Raw genomic sequence first — 24,576 nt, forward strand, 5'->3', positions numbered from 1 at the left:
AAAGCGCGCGCGTGTGTATGTGAGCGCGAGAGCGTTCGTGTACGTGCGCGTGCATGCATACGCTTTACACTCCATTAAAAAAACTGCCTTCAAACACCGTAAGCCATCAAGTCCCTTGCGTGTCACTGTGTGTGTGAATGTGTGTGTTTTCACACCAAGTGTGTGAAATGTTAATTAGTCAATTAAAGATATCATTAGGGTGCATGCTGCATAACATTACAACATGTGTGTGTGTGCGCGCGTCATGGAAGTGCTGCTGTGTGCCTGGTGCCTCATTTGCATTCAATTAAAGTTATTATTATAGTGTATTATTCTTGCCTATTGCATGTGTGGGTGTGTTTGACTGTGTGTTTACTCTGCTGCGCTGCTCGTGTTGTGGGCACATGGATTTGTTTGCACACTCACATTGTGGGCAAGGGTGTAGGTTTGATTTAGAAAGCAGCTGAAGGAAGTCAAACGCTACTCGCCTTATTAAATATTCAGAAAACTTTCCTGAGGTTTCTTGCGAATCTGCATCTGTAAAAGGGGCGTGATTATCAACATTTTGTTTTTGTCACCTGGTTGCTATTGTATTTGTTTGTTTATGGTGAAACCATGTTGTAAAAGTGTTTTTGGCATGAAAAAAAGAAGGCGTAGCAAGTTAAAGCTTCAGCTTACATCTTTTCAGTCAGTAATCCGCCCCCCCGTTTAATTCAGTTCTTGGTGTGTGATTACATCAGGAATCGGCTCTGAGACACTTTTTTTTGGACTGGCGATGGACAGGTCTGGTCAGATGAGGTCAGACAGCAGTCTTCATGGACTATGATGTTCACAGATTATGATTACAACCAATTTACACAATGTGGCAACACTGTAAAGAAGAATGGGTAATATTCCTCCAAAACGATGTGACAGACTCATAAATCCAAGCAAAAAAAATGATTGCTGCTGAAGGTGGTTCTACAAGCTCTTGAATTGTGGGGTGAGCATAGTTTTTCACACAGCTGCAGAGAGTCCTGTGAAAACATTCTAACTCACATGACTATATTTATGAAGTACATTTTTATATTTTAGTCTGTTTCCAGATTAATTCCTTATTTATAAATCAAGGCATTATTGCATAGTTGTAATATTCATATTAATACTTAAAGAAATGCTTTATTACCTTTTCTGTGACCCTTGTGGTCCTCTACAGAAAGGATCTCTAAACGCCAGTCACTATTGAATAGATTCACAAGTCAGCAGTTTTATATGGTAGTGCCCATTTACACCATATTTTTCATCACTTTTGCACAATAGGAAGGGGTTAATGCTTTGTACAACTGTATATAAATACATATACTGTTATTCATGGGTCAGTCATTTCAAACTTAGACTGTGCATCCAAACTTTGTTTAAATTCTGTCAGTGTAAACACTGCATACATGTTTAAAAGTGCAGTACACTGTGGCCTCTAGATGCACGGTTGGAAACCACAGTCAAATAAATACCCATCATAAAATCCCCCTTTGCATGTGAATAGGAGAACCAGTGTTAGTGGGTGAAACTGCTGAAGGCAGTCCATAGATTCAGTGTTTGCTTTACTTTAGACACAAAGGACACTGTATGGAAAAGGTTTTGTAAGTGTGCTGGTATATTAGCGTTCATTGTAACTTTATTAAAACTTAATAAAATAAACACATAATTGTGAATATTTTATTTATACTTGTAGAGCCTCTTGAATTCTACGCAGTAGACCTTTAATGAAGACTGGATGAGATCATTTAAGGTTTTAATATTCCATATAAAAGAGAAAATGTACTGTGTCCAAACTATTATATAGAACTTGTTTGGCTCTTTTTTTCTTAATTTCACACTGTGAGTTATATTCAGAATGTTAAAATGTGGCTTTAATAGAGAGCCCCTCAATGTAGGTTGAAAGAAGACATGCCATAGAAACAAGGGTGTAGGTTTGATTTAGGTAGAAGAGAAGATATGCAATAGCCTGTGTCAGCTATATATCAGTTATAGATGGCCCTTGAAAAATGTAACCAAAATGTACTTTCTGAAGTTTTCCTTAACAATTTAAATGTATGTAGATAGTTGATGTAAAATCGATCTGTAACTTTTAGCAGAGTTCAAATGCATTTTTGTGGAGTTTTTTTCTTAACCCTGAACATCTCATGTCGATGTCTCCATACTTAGGAATTTATGAAGGGTCAATAATTCTGGAAAAAAAGGGGAAATTTTTATTCCAACTTCATTTATTCAGAGGGCCTGTGACTCTGGGAGAAAAAAAAGGGGAAAAAAATGAAATCTACTAAAAAAAAAAAATTGTAAAAAGCAGAGGGAGTCAGGATCAACATTAAATATATTAATAAAAAGTTCTAAACATAAAAATGTGACCTAAATATTAAAAAAGTAATATTTAATCACACCACACAGAAAAACAAAGTTTAGTGGTATTTAATTTTATTGTTATTATCAATTAAACAGTATGATTTCTACAAACGCAAGAATCGATCACCAATAACAAAAGGGTTGCACATCTGTGAGACCTTTGTCTGGATATTCTTGGAAATAGACATGTAAGGGGATGTAATAAATAAATGTATTATACAATTTGAGGTATGCAGAGTAGCTTCGAGAATACAAATATGCCCAAGCCTGCCAACACCCCCCCCAGTGGTTAAAACGCACACACACACACACACACACACACACACACACACACACACACACACACACACACACACACACACACACAGTTTGATCAGAGGACCAATTAACTGAACATGGATTATAACATCTGCATCAGACTTTTGAAGGTATGAGGAAAAATGAGCGAGACATTAAAAATATAACTGAATTCCCACGTCATTTACATCCACCCTCCCTTCTTATTTTTATGCCTCGTGCTCTTTTATGGTTCTAAAATCAGCCAAATCAGGTCACTTTACATTCTGCTCCACATTGGCAACAACTGCTCTCCACAGAAAAACAACCTTTAAATGCAATTAACGTTCTCCTCTTTCGGCCGTATTGCAACCTAAAAAAAGCTGCTTTTTATACCTTCTGTGCCTTTAAAATTTTCTCAGATGAAAACATTTCTTTTAAAAGACAAACAGCTTTTGTGGACATATATTAAAGGTACTTTTTGTAATTACCCTTGGGAGAATTTGATTGAGGTTTTCAGTCAGGTCAGATACTGAAAATGTTCATCTAGTGGGCGACGTCACGGTGGTTACGTCTGATAATTTTGGACCTATTTGTTGATCAAGACAAGGCAGTCGAACTGTTGGTTGGTCATAAATAAAAATGTGCTGTTTTTGACAAATAAAGGTAAGACTATTTGCACCCCATTCCAGCTTCACTTGATGCACCCAAACAGTGCATGTTTTATATATAAAGTCACAGTGGTTGTTTCTTCACATTTCTTTTTCATAGTTTTGTTTATTTTGGAACATTTTAAAGAATTTTTAAACATCAAAGTTTACAAAAAGTACCTTTAAACTCAAATTTCAGTGACACAAACTTAAACACCAATAAATTAAAGCACTCAGCTTCTATTAAAACACCAAAACCTGACACAATATAAGCCTTCAGTAAGTTACATTTTCAAATGTCTGAAAAGTCCTCACTTTGATGAACGTAGCTCGACAAGAAAAGCTAACTGAATGATGTCCCTTTAAAAAAATGAATTTTTAAAAGAACGACAGGCTTTCAAAATGTCATTACAGCTTGATATGAACACGCAGTGACTCGAGTGCTGAAGACGTACTCCGAGTTTGGTCCAAACAAAAAGAAGAAAAATAAATAATAATGAGGTTCAGCATTCCTAAGAAGAATAAGAAGACACAGAAAGTTACACGCACGGGCACACAAACTAAAACAGACGCATGTACATGTACGCACATACACGCCGTGACATCATAAGTCAGCACTATGAAATCACCAACACTGGCTTCTGACACCGTCATGCGTTTCTTCTTTTCTCTATGATTGCATCAGCTCTTTTTTGTTCTTGTGTATACAAAGGGTTTTTCTTCTTCTATTCTTTTTTTTTTTATTCCACTAGAAAGTTTTTAATACTGAAAATCCAGGATTATACATTAAAACTCACAGAGATTAAAAAAATAAATACATGTTTAAGTAGAAGAGAAAGAAAGAAAGCTCATGATGATAGCGTTCATAGTGTCATTGAGGGGGAACTTCTACATAAACCATTAACACGTGAGCACATGTATTAAAACACTAAAACTGGCTGGCAGGAAGCTTCACGCAGTAATCAATCATGTCTGTCTTTATCGAAATACAACCCGAGAGTGGAACCTTAAACAAGGCCTCTCTTGAAACCCCAGAAAGGGTATATCCAGCCAGCGTGGCCAGAAGGTCCATCTCACAGCCAGAAAACCAAAAAAATGTACAAAATATGACATCATTATGGTCAACGCTTCTCCCGCAGCTTTTTAAAATGGTTATGTGTCTTTACATGGTACACAAAAGTTCTTTTGCTTTGCACAATTTCCTTGCATTTAAATTTTTTTTCTCTCTAAGCAAGAAGAATAAAAATAAAAATATCTGTGAAAAATATGCACGAGCATGCCTCCCGACTCACAGGAAAAAATGAAAATGAGAAGCAGAGACTGTACAGAGCATAGACACACAAAGATAATTCATTTTAGCCCTTGGTGTGAAGTGTCCATTGTCCCCCCCCACCGCCTAAAACCCATTTGCCACCCTTCCCCTTCGTACGAGGTGAGCAGCTGAACTTGCAGGAAAACGTGTGGTGCTGTAGACGTACAGGAGGGTTGGTTTAATACCAATCGGCGGCAGAAACAAAGCCCTCGACCCCTCTACAAGCTTGCCATGAAAAGTTTTGAACAGTTCAGGGTTTCCGCCAGAGAAGTTGTCGACCCCAGCCACCATTTAACATTGCTGATGTTGCACCTATAGCAGAAACATTTTGGCCATTTTGTTGAGCGATAACAAAACAACCCTGTTTCTGGGTCCAAATGTAAAATTAATGGTGTTAAAATGGGATTTTTGGTTTTTGAAAATGATTGCAGCTCCATCTGAAATCTTAATAACTGCCATCCAAAATCACTTTACCAAAAATCAGAAACTATTAAAATTTTTTCCTCCAAAGCTAGCTATCCTAGCCATGAGCTAACGGTGTCTCAGACACAAAATATTTAGCGTGCCGACTAAGATTTCAGTGTAAGCAGTCAACTTAGGCTCAGGACTTTTTACATTTTTCATAACCTTGTGTCATGGATGAGGCTCAGATGTTATCTTAGGTGAAGTGCGTTCCATTTTTATTACCTTCTTCCGGTCAATGAAATCATAGGAAACAAAAGATGGACTTGGCTTCTTGGTCTGATTCAATGAAGACATCGGTCTCAGCGAGAAACCTCAACTTGGACTTTATATTAGTTTGTTTTAGACTAAACATAGCTCTATATGGCAAATGGCACCAGTTATATGTCAACTAGCTTAGCTTCACTTGACAAGATCAACTAACCTAATTCTAACTCCAGCTTAGTAAACCTTCTTTTCCATGATTGCTGGAATGTTAAACTTTACTGGGAGAACGAGCGCACAGATCCTTTTATTCAAGCTTGGAATTTGGAATTTTTTAACTCTCAAAGTTTCCTCAATGACTCTTTTCTTTTGGGACCCAGAAATGCCCAATGATGTCAGACTTAATATGCAGTTAGCTCTCACTTTATATCTCTGGATACAAATTGAGTGTTTTTTCCCACTTTACTGTGCTATACCACCCACAGAGCCCACAATATGGTTATAGTTGTTCACTTATGGCTAGGAATCATGTAGCTTACTGTCATTTGTAAATAGTAGATGTCCACCAAAGCTAATGCTTTAAGTTTAACATTGTTTTCTATTTTCTTTTTTAAATTATTGTACTATTAGCTGATCTGAAAAATGGGTAACAATAAAAACAGGATAATAAGATACATTAGCTAACGTTACAAATGTAGCTTTTGTTTATAAAAGTGTGGGAGGTGGTCAATTAAAAAGCTGCTAAGTCTATGGTAGACTGGCGGAAACCCTACAGTTGCTGAAGAATGTTTGGTCAGTCAGTCAATGTATGAGATTGGCTCAGTTCAAAACTTTCTTAGCCTACGAATTACACAATGTTTCATAGATGATATACACCCACTAGATTTCACTGTACAAGAGCATAGTCAGCTAAAATCATACTGCAAAGTGGACTTCACTTGTAAAGCCCGGTCACACCAGAAACACAGGCGAACATCTGGATTCAAAATGTTTTAGAAGTAGCAACTTGAGAAATTCACAATAGCTCCTCAACCTTCTTTATTTTTATCCTTCCCTTTATCATTAACTGGCACTTAGTTCTTGGGAGTTTTCGTGAAATGCTGGTGTGACTGGGCCTTTATGGCAGCGCTTTGACTTGCTTTTCGTCTCTAAACGGCTCATTTTATTTATTTATCTTTAGCTTGAGTGAATCGAGCTATAAAGAAATCAAATGAGAGTTAACTGCTGCATTATTTCAGCAGTTTTACTTTTGATAGCTAAAGGATAAATATGTTTTCAACTAAGTATACACAAAATCCTACAGGGCTCAGTTATGCTAATATTATTATTATTAGTAGTAGTAGTAATAGTATCAGGTTAATTTCATACAAAAGCAACTTGTTTGGTTTTAAATACTTGTATAAATACACTGACAAGCAAACCCGTCTGCCTCTGCCTCGGCGCTCTGACATCCACAGTGGATTCAAAGATGGATGAATTTCTGTCGGAGCACTCGAGGACTCAGAGGACAGCGCAACAAAACTCAAGGACAATTCAACAAATTTGACTCAGTGGATATCCTTCAATAAAAGTCACAGCGAATACCCAGCAGCCTTTAACTGCTTTTTTCTTTTCTTTTTTTTTTTTTGCTCTTTACTTGGGCATTTGTCTTCTCTTCACAAAGAATAGGTGAAATTTCTCTTTTCCAATACACAAGTGACAAAGAGAGAATCAATTGGCTTTACTCACTAATGTTGCCATCCACCACTTTTTATTTTATGAAGGGGGCTGTGTGCAGCTGAGAGCAGCCCTGTGAGGGAGCCAGCTGATATCAAACCACTTGCTTGTTTCTTTGCCATTTCCTGCTCATATCTTCACACTAAAAACCTCGCTGCTTCCCTCTCTTCATCTGGTCTTCAGCTTCTTTTCATCTGCACCTCTTCTCCACCACTCTTCCTCTCACACTGTCACCTCATTCTTACTCCCAGTCCGGAGTCCCTGGCCTCCACCTCCTCCGGGGATGAAGTGCAGCTGTTCAATCGTGTTCTGCCTCTTGCTGGCGAAAGCCATACGTCGGGCGTTGGGGTGGCCTCCACCTGTCCCGCCGTGGGAGTCCCAGCCACCGTGCATGCCCATGCCGGACATGGTCGTGGTGCTGCGGTCGTGCTCGTGGCCTGATGTGGGGTGGGAGTTCATCTTGATCATGTGGTGGCGGTCCATGGATGGCGTGACACAAATGTTCTGCTGTGACTGAGCCTTCTGGTGGTGGCTGAGCCGGCCCATGGTGGGAACCATCCCGGTTCCTCCCCCTCGCTCACTCGTTCCCGGCAGCAGACCCATCGTCATCAGCCGGTCCTCCAGACGGTCAGGGGAGACCAGGAGCCGCTCATGGGACCTGGAAACACAGACTTCTTGTCAGTGTCATAAAAGTATTACAATATTTGAATATTAATTTTACTGGAAGCTTTATGATTTGAAAATGGTATAGAGTACTTTCCTGGGTATTGGAATTGAATTCAAAGTTCTAGTATCACGACAACTCTAAGGGGGACCATCTTAAATTGTGGAAATTTGAAGTATAATGCACTTTTTCAGCTCCATGTTTTTATTTATTAGAGTAGCTTTGCATGATGATAATGGTTAGTCTATGGGTATTCATGGAAATGGCAGAAAGGCACAGCTGGAATTCATTTTATTTAAGAGTACCGACAACGAGACAGCCTGTTAGGAAAAGCACTAAAATCAAAGCTGTGTTTTGAAGGATGGATGAGCTACACTGTGTCAAGCTCAAACTTTAAAGATTACTTTTAGGATGTATACGATTTTAACTAGTTAAATAAGGTATAATATGGGACCTCTAATATATCCCAAACAGAATTTTTGTTACCTAAATTTAATAGCGTGAACCCTCACTTTGCCAGACTCTTTAAACTTTGATGAAACTGTCCCACTCTTGATACTGATTAAATATTACACCCTGATTCCCTTTGTTCTTGTGTTTTCTTAATGGGATTTGACTCATCTCACCTCCATCGTCTCATGTCATCTCATATCTCTATGATCCCTTCTTTTCTCTTGTCTTCCTCTTCTCTGATCTGACTCCTTTGTCTTTAGTATTTCATCTGCTGCTTCTCTTTGTCCTATCTGATCACACCTCACCTCTTATCCCCGATCTCACCTGCGGAGCGTCTGTGATGTAGAGCTCCTGCTGGTGCTCATCATGGCTTTGTAGTACTGGTGTTGCTGGTTCTTGGACAGGCGGGACAGAGTGTTGCCTTCCCCAAATGCCAGCAGCTGGTCCTGGGAACGGACACGGCGTGGTGGCCTATCGAAGCTGGAGCTGGTGTAATGTGTCTGGGAGGGGAGCGGGTATGGGTTGGGGGTGGAGGGCGGCATGTGGAGGTGGGGCCGAGAGCCATGGAGTGGTAGCGTGCCTCTGGATCCCAGCGTGTAGTCCCCTCCAAAGGGCAGGTGGTGCTGAGAGGAGTAGAAGGAGGGCGGAGCGTTGTTGGAGCGGCGCTTGGAGTTGTAGTAGCTGGAATACTCATCAAGTTCTTTCTCTGATTCACAAAAACACAAAGAGAAATGTGTAATATGTAAAAAGCTATTTTGTATGTTGATGATTAACACAGAATGATAATTATTGATGATTATATACAGCTGATTGTTTGGTTTGATAGGAAAGGTGTAATCACTGTAGTCATTCTCAGGTAAGTCTCTGGAATTAACATAAAGATACATTGTTACAAATTTAAAGTTTGATTACTGAATAAAACTTTCACAGAATCAGAAGTTGTTGCCTTTATGGGACTGGAGATAACATGGACAACACATTACTCCACAAGCTTGCTGTGAAAAAAGAGGGGGACCACAATTTGCTCATGTTGTATTAATCAAGGTAGAGGCCATGAACTCATCAGGAAAGGGTCTCTCTTTTATACAACACCCCCTGCAAGTCTTAAGAAAAAATACAGGTTTAGGTTTGAAATGCCTTCATGTATAATCTAAGCTTGCTGGCTACATTTGCAGTATCATGCATCTTTTACTACTGTACACATATATGAGGTATCCCATTAGTTTTGCATCCAGGGTCCATTGTCATCACTCACTGTAAAAACTCAACCGGCCGAGAAAACAGAAAGTATAAGGGAAAACTAAAGGAATCCACCCAGCTTTTAGAAATGATGAAGCCTTTCAGATGAGAGGTGAAACCTCTTCAAAAAGCCTTTGACTGAACACTTAAGATTACTATGACCTGGATGACTGAGACAAAGGACAAAGCACAAATATGCTAGGAGGAAGTGATAATTAAATATGTCACTGGAGGTGGATGCTGGTGTGGTGGAGGTGTTGAAAGAGCATGCAGGGCAGCACCGACTCCATCAGGTCTGAAAGAGAGATGGGAAATGTGGCAGCTTAAACTGAGAGGCTGTGTTTGATATATGACGTGCGAGTGAGCCGTATGTATGTGCGGCTCAATCTCAATCTATGTGCAGTTCAAAACCCCATTTGTATTGAATCCGCTTCAAAAGTTTAGTGATGTCCGGAAAAATGTATATAGCATCAAATCAAAACAGTCTACTCCTGACGCTTTATATTGTCAGGTAAATAGGCTACAAAAATAGAGAGAAACCCCCAACAATCAGATGGCACGCTATGAAAAAGCACTGGGTGACAGTGGGAAGGAAAAACTCTTAACAGGAAGAAACCTATGGCAGAAGCAGGCTCAGAGAGGGGAAGATACAAGATTCAAGTACAGATTCACACCGTTATGGTGTCCCTAATGACTCAGTTCAAACATCGTGCTAATTCCAATACAATATTTTTAAGCCTTTGTTTAAAAAGGTTAAAAAACTGCATTTACATTCATGTTTACTACAGCAATGACATTTAAATTGTTAATGAGGGCATCCGTCAGTAGAACAGCTACTTAATGGCCTCTTTGCCATCTATTTTCCCATAGATCTTTGAATGCCTCCTTAAATAATGTCTCTGTTTTAATGTCCGACTGTGCACATGTGACAATGGTGCAAGTAACTGTCCTGTGAATTCACAAGTGTGCAAGTGGGCGTCATGTGTCATGACTCCTACATGCTCCATCCTCATGAAAACAGTATTTCTAGTCACGAGAGGCAGCAAACGATCCCCTGCTGTCTGCTACATGTGAGAAAGGACAACTGCAGATCCCAAAAATGTGGCTCGGTGGTACTGTTAGTTACTCATGTGTGAATATGGCTTCAGTTAAAATAAGGAAGACAAGAGATTTAGAGAAAACACATCTTGAGAGGTCCATTTAGTAGCTGGAGAGCAGCAGTAATAAAATATTATGATCTTCATCAACATCAAGAGATGTTGAAATTAAAATCGTTTACTAAAAATTTTAATGCTTCTTGTCCGTGCAGGAAAAAAGTATCAAAGACCTGCTCATGAAGATCATGCAAAGAGCTCAAATTCACTGACATAATAAAGCTATAAAGCTACTAAATGGTCTTGTGAGACTGTGAGAATCAGATAAAGAGTGGAGCAATAAAAAGGGAGAAGCAGGTGAAAATGAAAGAAAATATAATATCAGAAAGGGCGAACAAATTAGAGCAAGAAATGTCTTGTGTAGCAAGAAACTGACCTTAAATGTCTTGAAAGAGAAGAAAGAAGAATCCAAGAGAGAAAGGAGGAAATGAAAAAGTGAGAAAGACATTTTGTCACAGGAGGACAAAGACAGAAGGCACAAATGGATAATGCAAAAGGAGAGATACGCTGTATATTGCATGAGGCATAAAAGAATAAAGGTAGAAGACAAGCTCAAGGCCAAAGACAGAGAGGACGTGAGGTGAAAATAGGCTTTAAAGGCGGCGAAAGAAGATGTTTCACAGCATAAATGATGTGAAAACAAAGAAGTAGAGGGACAACGTAAAGACAGAAGAAAGGAATGACGGAGAGGGAAGCAGTTAGTCAGTTTCACTAACAGTGAGAAGCAGTGCTTCTGTGCGTAGCCCGAGCCCACTTTAATCTTCAAAGCATTTCCATGGAAGCAGCTCCCCAAGAGCCAATTTAAAGCTGACCTTTAACCAGCCACCTCTCTCTACCTCTGCATTCCCTCTTTCCTTTTCTTTGCTCTCCCTCTCAGGTCTCTTCCCCTCCTTCTGTTTGCCTCTTTGTCTTCACTATTCTCCACACTTTTCTTTTTTTCAGTCTAGTTGTTGTTGCTTTTTCACCTTCTCCTCGCTGTTCAGGCTTTTCTCTCTGCTTCTCTTTCCTCTCTCTGTCCTCAACCTCTCCCTCCTCTCAGTCTTTCTCCTCACTCTCCCTCACGCTCTCTGTTTACTCCCCTCCAATAAGGCTAAATTATCTCAAGGTTTCTCCCTGGCTGCCCTCCTTAGACAAAGAAGCCTTTATCAGTGTCCTTTCTGCAGCGCCGTCTGGGGAACGGCATCAAAAGGATCACGTTTCAGAGAAAGGCTGACGGGAGGCCATATTCCCTCTTTATGTGTCACAATGACAACTTTTTATTCTCCATTTGAAGGAGTGTTTCACCAAAACTGACATTCAGGGTGGTTTTCTTTGAAAAAGCAGGAATCTAATAATCAGACAAGTAGAAGTGAATGAATGATTCAGCCTGAATCTGCTTAACAAAGGGTTTTACATTCCTCCGTGAAAGCGATCAGTGTCTGGGAAATAAAATCATCCAGCACAGACAAAGTGACTGCTTCATGTTTAAAGTGCTCGCTGCCATCACTGCAAGTCTGGTGTAGTCAGATCCTACAGTCCTTAGTAGATTCAGTAGTATAATGTCAAACGTGAGCTACAGCTTAAGGCAAGTTATCTTTGGGATGTCTGAAACTTAAGAGCAACATTGACTGAAGTTAAACGTAGCCACAATGACTGGCTGCGACATCGTGATGTAAAGCTTCTAGCTGAGCATTTTGAAATCAAACCTGGTAAAAGACAACGGACCAAAAGAAACACTGCACGCTCATATGACTTGAAATTTGAAAGGTAGAGTGTTTCCGGTTTTTCCTGTACATTTCTCATTGCACTTCCTTTCAAAGCCAGAGGAGTCGCCCCCTGCTGGCCATTAGAAAAAAAGCAGATTTTGGGCACTTCAGCATTTGGGGTGAAGTTAGTCTAAAAAAAATAGCTCCTACCTCCTTTTCTTCTTTCTTGTCATTAGTGGAAAACATCAGGTGAAGAAAAGGTAAATGTGATTTTAGAAGGACCTGAACCTCAGAGTACTAAATCAGCATATTACCCCACTTTTTCCAGCTGATTGAAGTGAAAGTTCATTCACGATAATCCTGAATGGAGAACAGACATTACCAATGCAGCCTGGACCTTAAATGCACTTTGATTAATTAACATAACTCATACTCTGGATTTAGAGAGTTTATATAAATCCACTTTCTTCACATGAGGCGTAAATAAAGAGGTTACTACAGAAGTTTTGAGTTCAGCTCTGGCATGAACTGGAAAACTATAAGTAACATTTCTACAATCTGCATCAGTTTATGTGTCAGATGGTGTGTTGGTATGAACGTTGGGATGGAAATAGCTCGAGTCCTTTCATAAAGGATGCTCCAGTCCACTGCTAAACGAGGTAACACAGGAAGCACTGGTGCACCTTTCCTCAGTATTTGGAGAATCTGACCAGCTCTACACGGATGCTTCCGGGTCGCTTCTCTCAGTTAGGAAACACTGCCATGAAAAATCGTCTTTGACTGCATCATTTTTGGGGGATTTTGTTCATGTTTACGTTTAAGTCATTTCCTGCTGTTACTGTTACTTCCTGTCTCTGTTAGTGATCCCTCTTCTCCAACTGTCTGCTTCTCCCGCAACACTTCCACCTCTGTTGAATCTGCCACACCTGTTTACGATTAGCTAAGCTGTGTGTTTGTGCGTGTGTATATGCAACCGGTGGAGCTTCTTCTGTTCATGTAGTCAGTTCATGTAACTCCATGTAGTCAGCTTTTCAGCATTACATTAGTGTATCATAGTGTTTTTCCTTTTTCTTTTCTCATGTGGGTATGGGCTGAGACGTTTTCACACACAGCCAGCTGATCTGTGTAGGTTATCAGTAACTAATTTGCTCATTGGAAGTTTGAATTTCACTTCTTTGATTGTCATTGTGAGTTTGAAATTTCCTCCATAAAACACACCAACCCTGTACATTTCCTGGTTCCAGCTATTCTGTTAAATTCAATTTGTTTATACAGCACCAGTTAACAACAGCTACCCATAAGTGCGTTATATTTTAAATAAAAGATCCTACGTTATCAGAGGAAGAAGTCAATCAGACAAATCTCTGAGTAGATTCAGACTCAGGGAGGGGCAGCCATCTACCACGATTGGTTAGAGTGTGAAAAAAGGACAAAACAAAATCAGCAAGTTTCACTTAAAATTAAAAATATGCAGTTTTTCTAAACTCCTGCACGTATTCCCTCGCATCGTCTCTCAGTCATGGAGCAGAGAGAGAAAACAGAGCCACCTGCACACAAACCTCAGAAAACACTCTGTCAAAGTGAAGTGCATGCTACAGCTCTACTGCAAATGTTTTCCTTGGTTTTTTCTTCATTATCTAGAGGTGATTTCTAATTATCAAACAAAATGCAGTGCTCATTCATGCTGCAGGAACACGGCCGCCTGCAATATAAATTAATGTGCTCAGTCATTTGAGGAAGTGCAATTATATGAAGGAGGGACAACAAAAGAGAGAGAAAAAACATGGTGACCAAACAGAAGAAGAAAAAGGAGAAAATAAAGAGGTGAATTATGGGAATGGCATCTGCTTCTCTCTGGGATTTTTCGAAATTTCCTTAAAAAGGCTGCAGGACATCGACCGAGATGCTCATTCATGAATATGAAGGTTTCTGTTCTCTGATGTGAGGAAGCCTTTTTATCTGTTGAAGTGTTTCCTTATTTTGATTGAATTGAAATAGTAAAGAATCTCATCTGGACTCTTCTTCCACCTCATTAATGCTTCCATGTTCACGAAGCGCCACACCGCTTACACGCGCACACATATGACCCCCCACGTAGTAACAATCCATCACTCAGCCTGCAGAGGCGACTCCCCTCCCCCTGCAGTCTTCGGCAATCACAGGGCGAGAGAGGCGACCAGCCACTGCCTCTCCAACGTCTTTTCTTCTCCGTCGAAGGCAGCCAGGCCCCTGCGGACCAGCCAGCCAACGCCCCTCCCCCTGCCTCCACATCTCTTTTTCCTTCAAATCCCTTCTTCCTTTCTTTCACTGCCTCTCTCTCCTTTCTTCTCAGTCTGCTCACTCGAGCTCACAGCATCTCCATCTTCCTTACCATCTCTTCCCCTGATTTTCCTCTTCTGGTTAACAAACCTGCTTCTCTACCCTCACCCTGCCTCATGTTACCATGCTGCCTTCCCATCTCCTTCAACTTCATTTATCTTTCCTCTCCTCCTCCCTTCCTTCTTTCTTCTTTATTATCCTCTTTTCCCCCACTGTTTCCTCAATTCTCCCTCATCTCATCATCCATCTAACTCCATCTTCTTCTCCATGTCTTTGGCTGTTTAGCAGAAGCAGTTTACACATTCAGACAACACACTGAGATGATTATTTGTCACAAACTCAGGTGGCCATGCCTGGTACCATCATTTAGGTTCCCTGCAGAATCAGCAGCCTGAAATTTTACTAACCAGGCCACAAAAATGCAAACACAGTCATGGCCAGTTTATATGAATAAAACCTGCTCACAGTTTAGTTGGCAGAGACATGATTTGGGATTTGGATGACCAAAAATCAAACAGTAACGTAACCAACTATTTCTATCGACCTCAGTTATGAGTTCATCCGTATAGCAAACCAGCTGAACTGAACCCTCCCTAGCAAATACTTTCTTCATGCAGTCAGTATTTTCACATTAAAGGGAACTTATAAAGAAAGTGAAGTCGTGAATATGGGAAAGAGTAAAGCTGACGGTGCAGTAACACCATTTCACTCGCGTCTGTAACTAAAAACAGATCTGCGAGGACTAAAATGTATTTACAGCCACTTTAATGAGAATCAGCGCAATCAGTCTCAGTTTTTCCTCAACAGGTTAATAATACGACATCAGTGATCAGGACTCTCTGACAGCGAGCGGCAAAGAGGAGGAGGCGACACGACTGAAACAGTCAATCCAGGTTGAGTGAAACATAACATTTTCAAGTAAACACCCGTGCAATTAGTTTAATCAAAATCAAACCCCTGTTCAGCTGTTCAGTAACTTTAAACGTCAAGAAAAGCCAATTTTCACCTACTTCGTCTGCCCCCAGGTTGATCAGCATAGCAGCAGCACAGTATAATCAAGAGGAAACAAACACAAAAGTGTGTGTCACTGTTATGCAGAGACCCCAGATGATGGGCAGTTTGTGTTTGACACCAAAAAGTTTTAAAGGGATGCAGAAGAAGTCAATCTTTAGGCAGGAGTATGTGCAAAAACATGGTAATTAACAGCAAAAGAAAAAAAAAATCAATCAAGGAAACTAAAATAAAACTAAAGAAAATACTAAAATACTACAGAAATCACTCTCTCACGTTCCCCTGCTTCTGCCCCAGTCACTCTCTGCTCTGGACCTAATCAAACATGTCTTCACTCCCACTGGTTACCAGCTGAGTCCCAGGAACACTGAGGACTCATCAGAGGCAAAACAATTAAACGAATTAAGTCTGGTTGAATTCAGCTACCAAAATACACCAAAAACAGAAACACACGTGATCAGTGATGACACACTCCACTGACAATATCTGGGAATTGGGCACAGTGAAAAGGGGGAAGGCGTGACAGCTCCACTGTCACACTGACAAACTGCTTGTTTAGCTTTCTACTTTAAATTTGGTGCATTTCTTTTAAACTTTGCTGCAGGCTGACAGCAGCCGTCCTCTCTCTGCCTGTGATACCTGCAGGGTTGAGTTTAAAGGAGAGCACGGCATTTTCTGGTTTTTATGAGATATTTTAGATTTAAATGTCAGTTTAAAGACATTTGCATTAATAGAATATATGTTTTATTGCAATTTCTCCAGGAATTGCACACTTCTAGTTTACTGGCAACCTGCCCAGTGTGTACAACACTTGTTGCTCAATGTTAGCTGGGACAGACTCCAGCCATTCTGTAATCTTATTTGGACAAGCTGCTAAGAACATGGATGGATTTTACACTAAAAGATGGAGGAATTCTCCTGCAGGCAGGGTCAAATGAAAGATGCCATAAAGTGAATAAAAGTGTAGCGATCGAAGTTTTGAGAGTCCATCATCGGCTTACTAGTCCTCACTTTATGACAAACAGATGCAGATAATGTTTTTGTGTATGCTCTGTCCTCATCGTAGGTGCTGTGAAGATTAATCAGCAGTTTTCTGAACACAGAAAACTGTTATCTTCTGTGTTTTGCGGGGCCGGTGTTACAGCCCCTTCTTTGCCTTCTGGCCAAACTTGGTCTTTTTTGAAACTTCCAAATCAATCTGCTATAGTTGCTCTTTTTTGTGATTCACAACTACGTCCTATAAAGTCTCAAAGTATAAACTTTTAATTTATCTTTGTATGACTACATTTGCTTTTTTTCATAATAAAAAGTAATGATTTCTTTGAAAATTTGTAGTGTAATCATCAACACTTAAGAACCAATCAGACACAGCTGAGGCCTTGTGTGCGTTGTTTCACTTGAAAGCTCCCAGTGGTCCTGAACGCTCAATCACTCCCACTTCATCCCTCACTCCGGTTTCCCTTTTTCCTCCTTTTCCATCCCTTTATCTCCCCCAGCGACTCACCCAGCCTCTTCAGCGAGCTGTAGCGGTTGATCTCAGGTTTCATGTTTGCATCGTAGGACGGTGGCAGCTGAGCCAGGTTGTGGAAGGAGTGCGAAAAAGACGGGTGGCTGCTGTTGTGTCTCAAGACGCTGCCGCCGCCGCCTCCCGCACCTTTGCTGCTACCAGAAATCAGGGTGGGCCCGGAAGTGAGCTGGGGGGTGTTGTTCATGCGGGATCCACGCTCTTGAGAGAGAGAAAGACAGAAAGAGGTGGAAAAAGGAAAGAAGAGATAGATGGAGAAGTGAGGAGGAGATGAGGGGGAGAAAGGAGAATGAAGGAGAGAGAAGGTTTGGAGGATGAAAGGAATGATGTGTAAGTGTAAAAGAACAAAGAGAAGGAAAAGAAGAAGTGAAAGAGAGAACAAGAGAAGATTATACAAGCTGGTTAACTATCAGTAAACAGGAAGTGTCTCTGAGCTCCATGGAGACCATCTATTAATACAACTCTGTGCTGTTCATCTGAGGCTCAATAAGACGAACGTATCAGCCACATGTAAATACACAGAAATACACTGATAGCTTCAGGAATCTACACACTCAAGCACACGCACATATTCACATTTATGCAAAGTGCAAAAGCAGCACAGCGATCAATAGACATAAAAAATGATTTGTCTTATGTAAGGTTTGCGGTATGGGGGAGGGGCAGGGGTGTCTGTTTTGCGGCACGTATACTCATATCCATTACATCATAAGGTGTACAAGTACATTCATAGTTTCCAAACAGCAAACAAACAGCAGTGGAAATGACCCAACATGTAGGTGCGCACAGGTCACCTGACATGTGTCGGATCTGTACATTCAAACAGAGGACAGAGGGACACATCTGCAGTGGACAAACACATGCCAGCCATCGCTGGATTAGCATTACAGAGGAATCTGAGAAGCTCGATTGACTGCTAAATGTCAGCAGAGGATGTTTGAAAGGTTAGAAATGTGAGGAAAAACTATGAAGCAGCGATTAAAGCTTGCGTAACTGTGGCCATTTGCTGCTGCTTCCTGTCTTAGACGCAGATATAATCAATGGTGAGTCCATTCGGGGCGGTAACAGCTATGGGCTGCGATCTTGTTAAGATAACTGCAGGACATATACTGGTCATTGACCATTGACAGTAATGGGCAATAATGGCCAATGTTGTCTCTGTTAAGTGCCACCCAGGGAACACACGCCACATCGACTTCTGTACCGTGAATTCTACATACACTCACACATACACACACACGGTGGGGAAAAAGCAATGCTAGCTCTGAGCTCTGAGATCATATGGCTGTAAAGCAGGAGCTGAGCAGCAGGATGCAGGCTGTGGAGGAAATAAAAGGTAGAAAGCATCAAATGTCCTACCAATTGCTCTGTGTTTTCGTGCCACCATGCTAAATTAGCCTGGTAATTTCCATGAGTGAGAGGTAATTGATTTTTTTTTTTTTTTTTTGAACACCTACGATGGCTGACAGAGGTTTGGTAATGGTGTCCGGGAAAAATGAACTTTGCTCAGTGTGAGCCGAGTATGTGACTCAGAGAGTTGAGGGGTTTGTGATTGTGTTGTACCAGGAGGCTGGTAACTTTAACACAGGAGGGAACCAGACAAGTGATGCAAAGGAGGTTCTAAAGTCTAAAATCTCACCTTTAGAATCAAAAATATTGAGTACAAACCGGCACAACTGAAGTAAAATCATCAAAATTCTTGGGACTGAAAGTTCAAATATATCAAAGACTTGAAGTGAAGGGCATCTCCTTTATCCAACAGCCTACAATTTATTTTTATTTTGTTAATTTTAGGTTTGTACTTCCTAATTTGTGCCTGTGTGTCTGGTTGTTTCCTGGTCCAAGACGATTCCCCATAATTTGCATTAACAAGTAATGCCCCCTTAGACCAGGGGTTGTCAAAATGCAGTTCACGGGGGAGCAGTGAGGCACGTGAACGTAACAAATACACTAAATCTGTACATTTTATTCATCCACTTGATGATATAACAGTGCAGAAGCAAACCAAGGGAACATTTCTCTTTAGTCATCACAGCTGACTAAACCTTCCTAACACTGAAAAGCACAGCTGGTGTCAACAAATGTCACCTCACTAATGGTTTAAAACTATAAACCGGCACAGAAAACAATAATTACCCACATAAGCTATTACTCCAAACCTAAAGGCGCGTGCATTTTCTTGTGCGGCCCTCAATCACATACCTAAAATGTCACATAGTTTTATAACAACCTTGTGATGTATTAGACCTGTTAAATCACACAGCGCTGCACAAAATGGCTGAATTTAGATTAAATACAGCAAACGCTAAATTATATATTTAATAGTTTCTTTGTAAGGAAAGACATAAAAAGCAAAAACCGTGTTGTTTAGGTTTTTTTTGACTGTGTCGGGTTTTTGCATAAGGTAGGAAATGTCTTGGGGTTTACCTACCTTATGATTGGCAGGTTTAGCTTAATGGTTAATCACAGTCATCATCAAAACCCCAAGATGTGTAAACCGGCTCATTTATAGACCAATTTACTCCTAAAAATATGTTTTATTTTGTCTATTGACGGTTTTGATTTAGAAAGTGATGAAGACAAACACATTTCTAACTGCACCTTTAACTCCTCCAATAAAATCTGCCTTTATCTGATATTCAGATTTCTACTCTTGAAATCTATGCAATAAAACTCATGCATATTTAGATACACCAATAGAGACATTAGTGTCTTTTGCATATGCTGCTTTTCAATTTTTCTGTGCTCTCTGTGTTTCTAGGACCAGAAAACTTTATCTTTAATGTAAGTCACTGACTAGTTTTATGTAATAATACAAAATGTTTACACTTTTTGCCCCGTAGTGTCTCTCCTTAGATGAATTAAGTTGAAAATGATGATGTAATTGTACTTGCTGGTTAATATTTGCTGTCCTCTCAGCCGGTTTTACTCTTTGCTGTTGCCTTCTTGTGTAATCCGCTGCATGAGGGGCACATGTAGGTGTAATAGCTTGCAAAAACTGGCACTGAAACAACTTAAAAAGTTAAATGGAAATCATGCTCATCTCCATCAACACCATCATATTTCCATGGCAACCTTATCCTGTATCCTGTCAGAGTCATGTTAGAGGCATAAAATCAGCCTTCGCAGATAATTATCTGACTTGCAGTAGGAGTTCATGTGTTTCCTGGGTGCAGCACAATGACCTTTGGTGGAGATGAATCACTCGCGCTAGCATTGCTTTTCTGTTTTCTTCGTGTAAAGCCTGCGAAAACAGACTCGGGTTAAAGCGGTGACCTCCTTCGAAGTTTGGTATCACACTTGCACATCACTGCTGCACAGAGAGAGGAGGAAGGACGAACAAGCACATCTGGAAGCAGGCTTGTGGGGGGGAGTGAGTGAATAGGGAAGACGGGCTTGCATTAAGCAAAGGGCAGGCCAGACAAGTTTAAGCTCACACTCTTATGAAAGATCTGTCAGATTCAACACAACCGTGTGACGGGGGAAATCACTGGAAACGTACAGCACGCTGTGATTTCGAGCACAAATCTGCGCGTAGCCACAGGGTGGGGTTGACAATGGCACAGCTGTTTTAAGAGCGCAGCACAACAGGCCGTCATACTGACATCGAGACAGACAGACAGTGGTGGAGGTGAGGCCGCGAGTCCGGCTCACTGGGCTGCTAACCACGAGGCTTACCGATGGTAGCAGAGTGTTTGGGGCTGGAAGCAGACCCCTGCTGGTTAAAATGATGGTGCAAGTTCCCAGCTGCAAAGAGAGCAGAGCCGACAAACTGATGGGACAGCCACTCGAGAGACACGGGAGGCATGTCGAGTAAGCATTTGTGTCAGTAAAGAGACAGAGAGAGAGAGAGAGACAGTGGGTGAGACAGGACAGTGAGAGGGGAGGACAGAAAAGAGACAGACTCAGTCCCTCCAGGAATGAGCTGACTTTTGCATTTCTTATTTAAATGACAAAGGTTGTCGCAATTAACTGAATCGAACTGGCAACCCCCAGATTAAATCTTTTATGCAACACTGGCAAAAGTGAGGTCGTTTGGTTTTTACTTTGCATTGTGAAGCAGCACGCGAATATCCTTAAACGGTCATCTCAGGTGTAGAAGCCACACCCACCTGCTATTAAAGTCTCTTTGCAAGTGGCAGCCAATGAGAATAAAGGTTTTTCAAATGTTACAAATAACAATTATTTTGAACTGTGACTCATACAAAGCACCTCTAGCAGAGTCTAGAGTTGGAAACATGCACAGTGGGTTCTTTTAAAGCAAAGTTCCAACTCTTTAAAGTGCAGATTTTCACCGTCTTTCCCTTTTTATGATTGCAAGCTGAGCTTTAGAGTAACCGTTGGACACAAGAGACTGAAAAGACACTGCCGTTTTCTAGCAATTCAAAAGCTGAATTGTTATTCAACAATAAAAAAAAAAGATTTCTCAGCTCCTGTCTGTAAACTACACAAAAAATCTAGTTTCATAATTTCTGCAGTTGCTAAAATGTGAAGCTTTGGTACTACAAGGCGCTCTTACCATTTTTACCTCAAGAGAATCAAGAGCAGCTAAATAAATAATTTAAAAAATCCACTATATTTGGCACATTTTTCATCTTTTCTTGGCTGGAATTTGCAATTTTCCAACCTTATTTGCAGAGTCAGAGAACAATCGAATTCCTAGAGAGGCTGAAAGAAGAGAGAGCTGGTTTAGTGAAAGACGAGACAGAGCGACAGAGAGATAAAGCAGAGGTAAAGAGAGAAATGTGTGTGTGTTTCATTTCTGTGATTTTCCTGTGTGAGAAAACAGAAACATTCATGTCCTTCTGATAATCACCAGAGAGGAAAAACTTTGTGAAATCACACAAACGCTGCGTTTAATTCTATGATCGTGTTGACTTTAGTGTTCTAGTGTTTGCAGCATTTTTCCTCAGCAGATTCAACACAAAGCTCCTCTGTGTGTGGGCAACATAAGCATCTAAATAGGAGTGGAGGTTTTTCTTATATTAAAGCTTAAATCATGAGATTCAACCTGAACATTTCATACAAAATATAAAACACATCCCCCTGTGGTAGCACTATTTAGAAAAAAGTGACAGTCAACATAAAGGAACCTTTAAAAGACACTTTTTAAAACACTGATGAGCCAAAACATTGGGACCACCAGTCTATTAACCTGTTAGTACTTTCTGTGTGCCTAAACCAGCTTAAGGTGCTCATTTCTCCCATACCTGACATAATACCCTGCAAAGCTGGCTGTTCGTGCAGACTGAAACAATTATTCAGGGTGAGAATTTGACTCTATCCCAGGCTACTTAGTCTAACCATATGTGTTATTTAAGCAACATATCTTGTTTCTCCTGAGTGATAAAAAGAATTCACTTTCATGATATGTTTGTGTCTCATTTTGGCTGTAAATTACAATCAATAGAAGAGTGAAGGGAGGGTGGAGAGAGTGTGCATACATAACTTACAGCTTTTTTAGGATATAATTATTAAAGTTATCTGTGATACTAGTAGGTATATGGAAACTCCCTTAAGGTTGAAATCTGTTTGTCTTGTTATACAGATGAGCTGCACAGTCTGTGTTTCAGGATAAGCTAACATTATGAAGTTGCAACAATCGGAGTACCTGCTGCAGCAGAAGCAGGTTTCCATCCCGTGCTTTGCAGAGAAAAGAGTGCTGGCATGCTGTGGTATAAAGGTGACCGTGACTGAGTCACTGCTCAAATTAATAGCAGGCCAAAGTCCCCCAAATGCTACACTCACCCTGCGGAAAACACTGGCTGGAGACGGCACAACCAAAAGGATTGTAACTGTGTCCAATGATCTTGTCATCTTCACAAAGGCTTAAATTATTTATAAAAGGGAGTGAGTGTGTTTGCAATTGAATGTCAGTTAAGCTGTTTATGATAAACCACAGTTAACTTTGGTAAAATGTTAAAAATCACAAATCTGTTGCTGAGCTACATACACGGAAAACCTAATTTAAGAAAACTTCATATTAACTACTTACAGTCAGAGTCCAGCCAGAAGCTCATACATATTAAATAGAAACTCAGATGGTCCTCCACAAATAGTGACATAGTTGATTGCAAAATGACATAACCTTTCTTTTATATAGAAACATAAGCAGAGAACAACTAAATGGCAGCCAGTGAATCAGATCCTTGATTGCAAACAGATGTGTCGGAGACAAGTTTGCAACATTTCTGCAGTCTGTCTGAGTTTGAACATTACACCAATTATTTGCAGACCTTCTCCAGTCTGTCTGTCAGTGACTGCATTCAGTCCGAGTTGGACCTCGATTGTTTGGAGACAAACTGACGCTCACCAGGTGGCTTCTACAATTGCAAAACAATTGAAAGTGGAAAGTAACCAACTTGATTGCAACAACAACTAGCTGCAATCATTTGTAGACTGGGAAAAAAAACCAAGTGCAATCACTGGACAACCAAGATTTTCCTGGTTGCAAGGAGTTTGGTGTCCTATTGAGCGAGTGGTTAGACCAGGAAGTATCCTCATCCTCCCAATGGGCAAATTTAAGCAAAGTTATTTCCTTCATCTGTGAGTGGTCAAAATGTTTCAGCTCATCTGTGTGCAGGTCATGTTTGTGCAGAAATATAGAAAGCTGAATGAGAATTAACCTTTAAAAAAATAAAACACATCTCTAAACATTTTATTTTTCAGATTTAAAAACTGTTAAATTCAATGCATACTTTTATGTTTTAATTCAGATGAATACATTTTTGCAAGATCACTTGAGTAATAAAGAGCAGAAGGTGAATCCAGACAGGAAGCCAACCCTTTAAAAGTCTGAATCCATGTTGTTTCATTTCAAAAGACCCTCTGAGATTACTGATGTTAAACAATAATCTCAGGGGGCTTTTTTAAATGAAACAACATCTGGCAACAATTCACTCACAACAAATGTATTCCACCTGAAGTAAGAAGTGTGTTGCTGATATTTGAAACAAGAGCAGCGACAATTACCACCTTTTCCACTGGGGACGAGACAAGCTGGCCTCATTCGAATGCTCGTTTAACCTGAATATAATAATCGTCACTCACTGCGGTTGTCTTTGATCTGCAGGATGGGGGTGTACAGGTTTTTGGATGTGCGTCCGTCTGAGGTGGTCGTCAGCACTGTGCTGTTGTTCCTCTCGCCCTGCTGCACGGGGCTCGACTGGTGACGCAAGATATCCACCAGTGATCTGACGCAGCAGCGGGAGGACGGAGGGAGAGAAGCACGAGGGCAGAAAGACAAGAGGAACAACAGATGTGAGGAGAATAGTGAGAAAAGATCATGTGGAGGAAACATTTTCTCAGTCAGTTATACTTCAGAGCACTTTCCAAATGTGTCCAAAGCAATCCTATCATTGAAAATAATGCAGTTACGTTTCACTTTGATCTGTTTGTAAATCTTCTAAAACCTCAGTCTCACATGTCTTAAAAGTTTTCATGTTCCGCTGCAAACTGAGACGTTTTAACACCTCACCTCTGGCTGAAGATCATTATTATTATTATTATTATTAATATTAATATAATCGCATGTGTAATATATAATCA

General features: G+C 40.4%; 1 protein-coding gene across 2 annotated transcripts in view; it reads right to left on the reverse strand.

The window, feature by feature from the left end:
* Window positions 1-2,352: 2,352 nt before the first annotated feature.
* The window catches only part of shisa7b (shisa family member 7), a 51,307-nt gene continuing 29,083 nt past the window's right edge, over window positions 2,353-24,576 (reverse strand). Inside the window, exons 6-10 of one of the 2 annotated variants that reach the window (XM_086279239.1) lie at window positions 24,079-24,221; window positions 20,707-20,775; window positions 17,008-17,229; window positions 8,420-8,801; window positions 2,353-7,636 (exon numbers count right to left, since the gene is read on the reverse strand). In XM_086279239.1, coding sequence (XP_086135365.1) covers window positions 7,201-7,636; window positions 8,420-8,801; window positions 17,008-17,229; window positions 20,707-20,775; window positions 24,079-24,221 — 1,252 coding nt within the window. In that variant the 3' untranslated portion in view covers window positions 2,353-7,200. The remainder of the gene's footprint in view (window positions 7,637-8,419; window positions 8,802-17,007; window positions 17,230-20,706; window positions 20,776-24,078; window positions 24,222-24,576) is intronic. The other variant, XM_086279240.1, reaches the window with a different exon arrangement.

Source organism: Aulonocara sp. 'chitande type north' Nkhata Bay, linkage group LG22 (assembly GCF_057382095.1).
Source record: "Aulonocara sp. 'chitande type north' Nkhata Bay isolate Kocher_YH1m ecotype deep benthic linkage group LG22, A_spYH_male_GT1.1, whole genome shotgun sequence".
NCBI lineage: Eukaryota > Metazoa > Chordata > Actinopteri > Cichliformes > Cichlidae > Aulonocara > Aulonocara sp. 'chitande type north' Nkhata Bay.